This window comes from Gadus macrocephalus, chromosome 3 (assembly GCF_031168955.1).
Source record: "Gadus macrocephalus chromosome 3, ASM3116895v1".
Lineage (NCBI taxonomy): Eukaryota > Metazoa > Chordata > Actinopteri > Gadiformes > Gadidae > Gadus > Gadus macrocephalus.
Window position 1 is genome coordinate 12,590,225 of NC_082384.1, and position 10,000 is coordinate 12,600,224.

The 10,000-nt window shown below is 48.2% G+C and overlaps 1 protein-coding gene across 2 annotated transcripts in view; it reads left to right on the forward strand.

The window, feature by feature from the left end:
- The window catches only part of kitb (KIT proto-oncogene, receptor tyrosine kinase b), a 20,543-nt gene that overhangs the window by 8,508 nt on the left and 2,035 nt on the right, over window positions 1-10,000 (forward strand). For both annotated transcript variants that reach the window (XM_060046202.1, XM_060046201.1), the window contains exons 9-19: window positions 88-275; window positions 2,238-2,344; window positions 4,797-4,923; window positions 5,218-5,322; window positions 5,426-5,536; window positions 6,076-6,214; window positions 6,477-6,544; window positions 7,464-7,555; window positions 7,980-8,102; window positions 9,244-9,355; window positions 9,984-10,000. The exon at window positions 9,984-10,000 is cut by the window's right edge and continues 83 nt beyond it. In XM_060046202.1, the coding sequence (XP_059902185.1) occupies window positions 88-275; window positions 2,238-2,344; window positions 4,797-4,923; window positions 5,218-5,322; window positions 5,426-5,536; window positions 6,076-6,214; window positions 6,477-6,544; window positions 7,464-7,555; window positions 7,980-8,102; window positions 9,244-9,355; window positions 9,984-10,000 (1,189 nt within the window). The remainder of the gene's footprint in view (window positions 1-87; window positions 276-2,237; window positions 2,345-4,796; window positions 4,924-5,217; window positions 5,323-5,425; window positions 5,537-6,075; window positions 6,215-6,476; window positions 6,545-7,463; window positions 7,556-7,979; window positions 8,103-9,243; window positions 9,356-9,983) is intronic.

Here is a 10,000-nt window from a genome sequence, read left to right on the forward strand (position 1 = left end):
TTGAGGCCTGCATCTTATCAGAAACTAAGAGGTGTGGCCTTTGTCCGTTCAAGGACAGGAAGCTGATTTGTGGTTTGTGGTTCACAGCTGCTCACACCTGCCCAACGCCAGCCAATGGGAGGCTCACGAGGTTGCCATGGTGACGCACTCTGCTTTCGGGAAGAGTGAAGTGGAGAGCCGACTGAACGTGACCAGGGAGTTTGCCCAGTACCACACCCTTGAGTGTGTGGCCAGCTCGGACCAGGAGGAGGCCTTCACACTGTTCTCCATCAGCGGTAGGAGCACACACACAGGGGGACACAGGGGGACACACAGGGGGACACACAGGGGGACACAGGGGGACACACAGGGACACAGGGGGACACACAGGGGGACACACAGGGGGACACAGGGGGACACACAGGGGGACACAGGGGGACACAGGGGGACACAGGGGGACACAGGGGGACACACAGGGACACAGGGGGACACACGGGGACACAGGGGGACACACAGGGGGACACACAGGGACACACAGGGACACAGGGGGACACACAGGGACACAGGGGGACACACAGGGGGACACACAGGGGGACACAGGGGGACACAGGGGGACACACAGGGGGACACAGGGGGACACACAGGGACACAGGGGGACACACAGGGACACTGGGGGACACACAGGGGGACACAGGGGGACACACAGGGGGACACAGGGGGACACACAGGGGGACACAGGGGGACACACAGGGGGACACAGGGGGACACAGGGGGACACACAGGGGGACACAGGGGGACACACAGGGGGACACAGGGGGACACACAGGGGGACACAGGGGGACACACAGGGACACAGGGGGACACAGGGGGACACAGGGGGACACAGGGGGACACACAGGGACACAGGGGGACACAGGGGGACACACAGGGACACAGGGGGACACTGGGGGACAGACAGGGTACGACACTGTTCTCTATCAGCTGTAAGCAGACACACAGGGACAGATAGGGGACAGGCAGACAGACAGACCAATGGACAGACAGACAGACAGGCAGACAGGCAGACAGACAGACAGACATATTTTTTCTACCATTGTAAACACCCTATTGTTAAATAGGGTCTACGAGTTCACACAGGTGCCTAAATCCTATCCTGTGCATCACAACTTCAAAGAGTCATGCAATTGACACTTTTGCTACAATCATTGCAGCGCAGTTGGTGCAAAACACATTTCCACACCCGTGTTTCATAATCTGAGAACATGCCCAAATTTTGTGCATTCGTAAACCCAAATGTAAACTAACGCATCAGAAGTTGCACATCTGTGAAAAATGTCCTCACAAATAAAATGATATAGAACGCTATGTTGATTCAGCATTTTAATGAGGGAGCACAAGTTCATCGTTACAACTGCTCGAATCTGCTCCTGCAAGTCTGTGTGAATGTGTTTCCCACCAACTGCGCTGCAATGATTGTAGCAAAAGTGTCAAGTGTATGACTCTTTGAAGTTGTGATGCACAGCACAGGATAGGCTTTGTGCACCTGCAACACAGACTTGTGAACTCGTAGACACTATTTAATGATCACAATATATTTACAAAAAATATTTTACGACATCAAATGTACTGTTGTACACATTTGTGACTTTAGTGTACGCGTACAAAATCTGCAGTTAAAGACTTTTGCTACAATAACACCTTCATACAACAATTGCAAACACACACATTCACGCTTACACACACTCTCACACACAACGACGTGTGCATGGGGGGCTAGTTGTGGGGTCACTGGATTAAACAGAGTTAGTGAATGCTGACTATGCATGTTGGGATTAACTGCTGGAGACACGCTAAGATCCCCATCAACATAACAACAACAACGCCTTTACCACAGCTGCTTTGTGTATGGGAAACAATGTGTGTGTGTGTGTGTGTGTGTGTGTGTGTGTGTGTGTGTGTGTGTGTGTGTGTGTGTGTGTGTGTGTGTGTGTGTGTGTGTGTGTGTGTGTGTGTGTGTGTGTGTGTGTGTGTGTGTGTGTGTGTGTGTTTTCTGTCTGTCTGTCTGTCTGTCTGTCTGTCTTTCTGTCTGTCTGTCTGTCTGTCTGTCTGTCTCTCTGTCTGTCTGTCTTGTCTGTCTGTCTGTCTGTCTGTCTGTCTGTCTCTCTGTCTGTCTGTTGCCAGGTTACGAGCCTATGAAACATGAGTTCTCACTGGGCGGTGTGCTGGTGGGTGTCTCTGTGTTCTTGAATGTGTTCCAGAACGGACGGTTCCCCACGAGCTCTTCAGACCCCTGCTGACCGGCATGCTGGCCACTGGCGTGGTACTAAGCCTGATTCTGGTGGTCCTGATCTACAAGTACTTACAGGTAACCAGTCAGTGGGCGGTGCCTGGACAGTATACACATGAACATACACACGGGCCTATACATGGAATACACTGGACCTCAGTGTCCATGCATATGCTTAGCGTACACTGGACTGTACATGCATACAGTCAACATGCTTACAGCAGACAACATGTTTGCAGCAGAGGGCCACTGTGATTGTGTACCATCGACATGTCTGGGAACCAGGTTTGCCGTTTTTGCCGTAGGAATTTGGAAGAACAAGGTGTGTTGATGAAGTACCAGTAGAATACTGTCTGGACGGCGGTACCGACGGAGCGTTGTCAGCGGCAGCCGTCTTTGTTGTGGTTCAAAGTGCTTCACCGTACTGATCCCGCCTCATACTAGATGGACGGTTGTGATTGGTGGGGCTATCTCGTACCGGGCAGAAACCTTTTGGTTTGGGAGGGGAGACAGACCTTATCTGCAGAGTAAATGCGCTCCAGAGAATTGTCTGGTTCTCAGGCTAGGCCAAGAGAGGTGTAACACCACAACTTAACAAGGTTAATACAAAAAACGGACAGGAAACAGCAAGCCACACATAAGCTCTTACAGTCCGCTGAATAAGTTAGGGTTAATAACGATGGCAGACCTCTTATGACGTCCCCTCGCCCCCCTGAGGCCTGAACCACCACCAGCATCACACACAGGGAATCCAATGGGGGTAAAAACTGCTTTGCAGAGATATGGGAATGGTGGAGGCATACAGCAGGCTCTCTGCTGCAGGGGGCATAGGGGTCCACTGCCACACTGCCACACACACACACACACACACACACACACACACACACACACACACACACACACACACACACACACACACACACACACACACACACACACACACACACACACACAAAATAACATGCCACAACAAGCACTTATGAGCAATGAGTGTTTGGCTGGGGCTGCAGTAGTCATTAACTAATGGCCGGCTGTGACTCCTATTTATTTACTTGTGTTGTTGCGTGCGATGAGGAGGCCAAGCTTTCCCTGCTAATGATCTCTCGCTGCGGGTCTCAGCCAGATTATCAGTGTCGTATCTGATGGAACGGGTTCTTTCCCTGCTCTGGGTGCGTGTGAGTGGGTGCAGACCATGCATACATTGTGACGATCGATTGCGTTATGTTTGTTAAGCGCTCGGTGAGCTGTGAGCCCCGGTCCTCGCCCCGGAGAAGCCAGAGCTTTTCCCAGGGTTTCACTGGGTCCTCCGCTGCTATGCTGGGGCTTTTCAACGTCCATCCATCTGGGATGGACGTTGAGGGGCTTATCTATGCTCTGCGGTGGACTGATGAGGGAGTCCAGTCAGACACGTCCTAATTGGATTCTGAAGTCTTGACGTTGTGTGTGTGTGTGTGTGTGTGTGTGGGGGGGGGGGGGGGGGGGGCGTTGACGCTGGTCCATACCACCTTCTGAATACGCACATTGAAGAAACTGAGGACAATAGGGTTAGGGACAACATTGTCATATGGTCTGGTACCATTATGGACAGGACAGTGGCCGTATCATTGAAGAGAATAAGAGCCATGGACAGACCATGGGAGAGAGAAGGGCCCGTCTGTGGCGCCACACGGCCGGTCGCAGGAGACGTTCAAACACGGAGCCAACGGATCATTTATGACATTTGTTTTTCATGTCATTTCATTTTTCCTCGGCTCTCTTATGTATAGAATGCGATTAAAGTTGCATGAATTGTTTTTTGTATGCAACTTAACACAGCTTGGAGTTTGAAACATTAGCAGCACAGGGTAATGTTTATTGATATTAATAAATGATCTCTTGTGCCTCATATATTATTGATATGGAAATATAAGTGAGCTGCCTATCTATTTTTTTTTTTTATCTGCTTTCAATTCTTAAAATGTAATGGTAACACTTAACGATAAGGGTACATTAATGAAGCATTCATTAACATTAGTTAATTAGCCTTTTACTGACAAATACTTAACAGATGATATCATTATGGTGTTCATGTTTAATACTGTTGTCCATATTAACTAAGGTTATGGTGTTCACGTTAACTACGGATTTCATTGATACATTATTTAAAAAGGTATGGGTTAGAGATAACCCTAACCCACTTGCCCTAACCTTACCAACTTAACAACACATTTGATTTCAAACATAGTATTACCGTATATTTTTATTTACGGTAATAGACAGAAACTTGAGTTGGTGTATTTTTATTTTTAGTAAAATATTACCTTTTTACTTTACTAATCCAATATAATGTTAAACCTGCTTTTAAACAGTGCCTAACTTTGGAATTCTCTCTCTGTCTCTCTCTGTCTCTCTGTGTCTCTCTGTGTCTCTCTGTCTCTCTCTGTCTCTCTGTGTCTCTCTGTGTCTCTCTGTGTCTCTCTCTGTCTCTCTCTGTGTCTCTCTCTGTCTCTCTCTGTCTCTCTTTTTCTCTCTGTGTCGCTCTCTGAAATAGAAACCAAAGTTCCAAATCCAGTGGAAGGTGATAGACAGTATCCATGGAAACAACTACATTTACATTGATCCAACCCAGCTCCCGTACGACCCCAAGTGGGAGTTTCCTCGCCAGAAACTACGCTTTGGTATGCTTGTGTGTGTGCATGCATGTGCAAGTATTAGTGTGTGTGTGTGTGTGTGTGTGTGTGTGTGTGTGTGTGTGTGTGTGTGTGTGTGTGTGTGTGTGTGTGTGTGTGTGTGTGTGTGTGTGTGTGTGTGTGTGTGTGTGTTTGTGAGTTGTTTCTAAAGTTTCCGAATTAGAATTAGCTTCCCAAAGTACATTACAATTTTTACTTTGAATTTTAAATGGTGGTGTTTGTGTGTGTGTTTATGTGCATGTGTTTGTCTGTTTGTGTGTTTGTGTGTGTGCCAACCTGCAGGTAACACACTTGGATCAGGGGCCTTTGGAAAGGTTGTAATAGCCACAGCCTACGGACTCTGCTCTGCAGATACTGTCATGACTGTTGCTGTCAAAATGCTCAAACGTAAGTGTGTGCGCTTGTACTTGCCTATGTGTGATAGGGTACATGCAACACTCTTATACGGGGACACCGTCTGAATGATGGAACCCTGATGATGTCCTCTTAGCCAACGCCCACTCTACGGAGAAGGAGGCGCTGATGTCCGAGCTAAAGGTCCTCAGTTACCTTGGAAACCACGTCAACATCGTGAACCTGCTCGGAGCGTGCACTGTTGGAGGTGAGGGGAGCTGTGTGTGTGTGTGTGTGTGTGTGTGTGTGTGTGTGTGTGTGTGTGTGTGTGTGTGTGTGTGTGTGTGTGTGTGTGTGTGTGTGTGTGTGTGTGTGTGTGTGTGTGTACGTGCGTTCGTGGTTGTGTGTGGTTGTGTATGCATCATGACCTCAGGCTTGTCTAATCAAAGCCAGTGGAAACCCACTTGAGGGCAAGGAAGTTCTGTTGATCCAAAGGCCATTTGCGCTAGCCTGTAGAAATGGCAGGTCTTTCAGGTTCCATGAACGTTGGTGTACCCCAGGCCCATAAAGTGTCAGCCTTTGAGAAAAACATCTGATCTTCCCAAATATGGGCTTTATGGAGAGACGGGAGTCTTGTACCGACAACTCCATGGTTCTATTGATAAAACACGACAAGGGACAGACACTTTATTACTGTTTGTCTACAGAAGACAGTAGGATTGGAGATGGTAAAACCATCTTTTATATCCCCTTATCCCCCCACTAGATCAAAATGTTGTGTTATAAAACTTTGTCCTCCATCTGCAGGCCCCACTCTGGTGATCACAGAGTACTGTTGCTATGGGGACCTCCTCAACTTCCTGCGCAGGAAGAAAGAGTTGTTCCTCAACACCCAGACCGGGGGCAACTACTACCGCAATGTGCACAAACAGAGAGAGCCGGCAAGGTGTGTGTGTGAGGGAGCTATTTGTGTGTGTGTGTGTGTGTGTGTGTGTGTGTGTGTGTGTGTGTGTGTGTGTGTGTGTGTGTGTGTGTGTGTGTGTGTGTGCACATCAAGCATTACACCATTACTTTAACCAACTTATTAAATTATTGTGTGTGTGTGTGTGTGTGTGTGTGTGTGTGTGTGTGTGTGTGTGTGTGTGTGTGTGTGTGTGTGTGTGTGTGTGTGTGTGTGTGCGTGTGTGTGTGCGTGTTCACCTTTGCAGCAGAGAGGTCATCGGCAGTGACTACATGCCAATGCGTCCGTCTGAGAAAGAGAGGCCTTCTGAATCAGGTGGGAACCCATAAATATTCCGCAAGACACCCGGTCCTTACACATGGTTAAACATGGTTTTCCTAAAGCCGACTCTATTGATTATGTTAGTACTATTTGTGATGATAAATAATAAAACAAATCAGCCCAGCCTTGTCCAATACATTTATCCCACCTCCATCATCATCACCTCCATTCACTAACAGAGACGGTGTGTTTGGCTGGCGAGTGACTCTTCTGAACAAGCACACATCGCGGCTCTCCTATGGTTTATTCATCAAAGCCAACTGAATAATGGAAACCTGGGGTCAGGGAGGACACAGAGCGCAGGATTCAGGAAGCAGCAGAAGCAGTTCAACGTATTAACGGCAGAAAGCTGCCAGAAACAGGAAACTGAGGCCGCGACCGAGGGCCGGATACAGAGAGACAGTTACGGTCATTAATACTAGAACGAGAGAGAGAGAGAGAGAGAGAGAGAGAGAGACGGGGAGAGAGAGAGAGAGAGAGACGGGGAGAGACGGGGAGAGACGGACCCCAGTTGGCGTTACTGAACGGGAGGAGATGGTGAAAACTATGTCCCCCTGGCGTCACAGTAGCAGTCCAGTACAGCATACAGGGTATCACCCCCACATTCCTACCTGTGAAGCATAAAGTACTATCCTATCTAACCTTGCATTACGCTGTAAAATTGCTGTTACCGTGCAATTTGAGTTTCAGAAAGTGAGCCTCTCAAAGCAATCCTGTGAGAGTTTGTCGGCGGTTTGAGCTCAGAGCTGAGTGCCTCAACCATAGGGATGTGCGCCTATAGACATTTATCCCCATCGGAGGACGTCGGCCCTGCCAGCCTAGCGCAGAGCGGTATTGACCGGTTCCCCTGTGCTCGCCGCCTGCAGGGAGAAGGAGATCCTCTAAGTGACACGCCTCTTCTCTCTCCATCCAGATGATATCGATGAGCTGTCCATCGACGCCCAGGATCTCCTCAGCTTCTCCTACCAGGTGGCCAAAGGAATGGAGTACATTACCTCCAAAAATGTAAGGCTTAGTGCTTGTGTCTGTGTGTCTGTGTGTGTGTGTGTGTGTGTGTATGTGTGTGCGCATGCGTGTGTCTGTTAATTTCTGTGTGTGTGTGTGTGTGTGTGTGTGTGTGTGTGTGTGTGTGTGTGTGTGTGTGTGTTTGCGCTCATGAGCACGCACCCACACACACACACATACATGCTTGTGTCCATGCATGTATGTGTGTCTGTGGATGCATGCGTGTTTCGTTGTTTATGCTTGTGTGTGTATGTGTGTGTGTGTGTGTGTGTGTGTTTGTGTGTGTTTTGCGTGCGCACATCTGCGTGTGTCCTTGCATGTCTGTGTGTACGTGTTTGTGTGTGTGATGCAGTGCGGTAGACAGGTCAGCACTAGAGCAAAGTGCTCCAGGCTGCAGTGTCAACACGCTTCCCTGTGAACCCAGTGTATCCACCGAGACCTGGCCGCCCGCAACATTCTGCTGACCCGCGGCAGAGTGGCCAAGATCTGTGACTTCGGCCTGGCCCGGGACATCACCACCGACTCCAACTATGTGCTCAGAGGCAACGTGAGTCCGTCCCGTCCCCCCACTCCGACCTCCATGTTTGTGTCTCTTGGCTCCTCTCTTTCAATCTTCCCCTTGGTGTTTGTTTGCGCTAATGGCGGAAAATAGGCGGGAGCAGAGGCCTGAAGTACGCCTGTAAGCCGCCTGTGAGTGGGTCTTTCTGAATTAGTATTTACGTTAATGTCCAGAAAGCCTTTTATTGTATTATAGATATTTCCTTTTTCTTTCAGAACTGTGGTTATTGCATGGAAGTCTGTAATTATCAAGGGATTCAATTAATTTGATAATGTTTTTTTTATTCCATAACCAATCTGTGCTAGAAGCCTCGTTCTCGTCGTAAAAGCCTTACATTTCTGCTATTGAAACTCTTTGCGGCCGGCAGAATTGACTTTGAAGGTTCTTGATGACGAACGACTATAGCATCACAGGGTGCCGTTGCACACTTCTGATTGAACGACTTACGTACGATTTAATGAGCAACAACTAATAAACAGTATTTTACCACAGCTTCCACAGCTGTGGAAGCCATTGGCAGTATGAAGAATTTAATTTTGAGGGTTCGAAAAATGACCCTAGCAGCACCGGTTGACACTCCTTCACCGATCCGTCTGCCGCTGAACCGGTAGTGGTCTGTAGTGGTCAACTACAGTGAGCCTTTGCTGCTCTGTCTGCAGGATCACTGATCCCCCTGTGTGACCACTACAGTGACCCTAGCCCCTGTACTGCTGTCCACCGCTAGCTATCTTCTCATGTCGTCTGCTGGATCACTTACCCCCAGTGTGACCACTACAGTGAGCCTAGGTATTTCATGTCGTCTGCTGGATCACTAATCCCCCTGTGTGACCATTACATTGAGCCTAGCTATCTCATGCCGTCTGCTGGATCACTAATCCCCCGTGTGACCACTACAGTGAGCCTATCAATCTCATGTTGTCTGCTGGATCACTAATCCCCCGTGTGACCACTACTCTGAGCCTAGGTATCTCATGTTGTCTGCTGCATCACTAATCCCCCGTGTGACCACTACTCTGAGCCTAGGTATCTCATGTTGTCTGCTGGATCACTAATCCCCCGTGTGACCACTACTTCGAGCATAGGTATCTCATGTTGTCTGCTGGATCACTAATCCCCACTGTGTGTTCAGGCCCGACTGCCGGTCAAGTGGATGTCCCCAGAGAGCATCTTTGACTACGTCTACACCTACGAGAGCGACGTGTGGTCCTACGGCATCCTGCTCTGGGAGATCTTCTCACTGGGTGTGCATTCTCAGTATAATGACCGCGACCCGTTTGTGTTGTGAACACGGATGTCAGGTTATTTAAAAATATCCTTAAAAGGGTTATTGTCCCATTGAATCATCGGCCAAGGTCAAGTTATGGCGACGAGATATGGGGATTAAATCATGAGCACCTCTTCTAGTGCTCATTGCCCACTTTCACCTCATCTTACAGGAGCTCAAACAGGCCATGAACGTTATTAACAACAACTAATGACATAATCAATGACGAGATAAACAGTAGCCAATTGGAAGGCTTTATTAATTAGGAAAAAAAAACTGAACCAAACCTTGCTATACCATTTCCACATGCCAAATAGATCAACATAACAACACACATCCAACCAATTAACCAATTAACCAAGGAACTATCCACTAACCACAGGGAATCGAGATGACATATGGTCAGATCAACGGAAATTTTAACCACATAACACTTTTTTACAAATAGCATTGTCATTGACCGGCCTCAATTTAAAAAAGAAAAACGCAGAGCCCACCTGCTAATAACAAATTGAACCTGGACCTTCATGTGTATCCATGTCACGACCACAGGTATACCTCTAAGCTCTATTGATAAATGACAAAAATTATGTTTTGTTTCCCAGGCAACAGTCCCTACCCT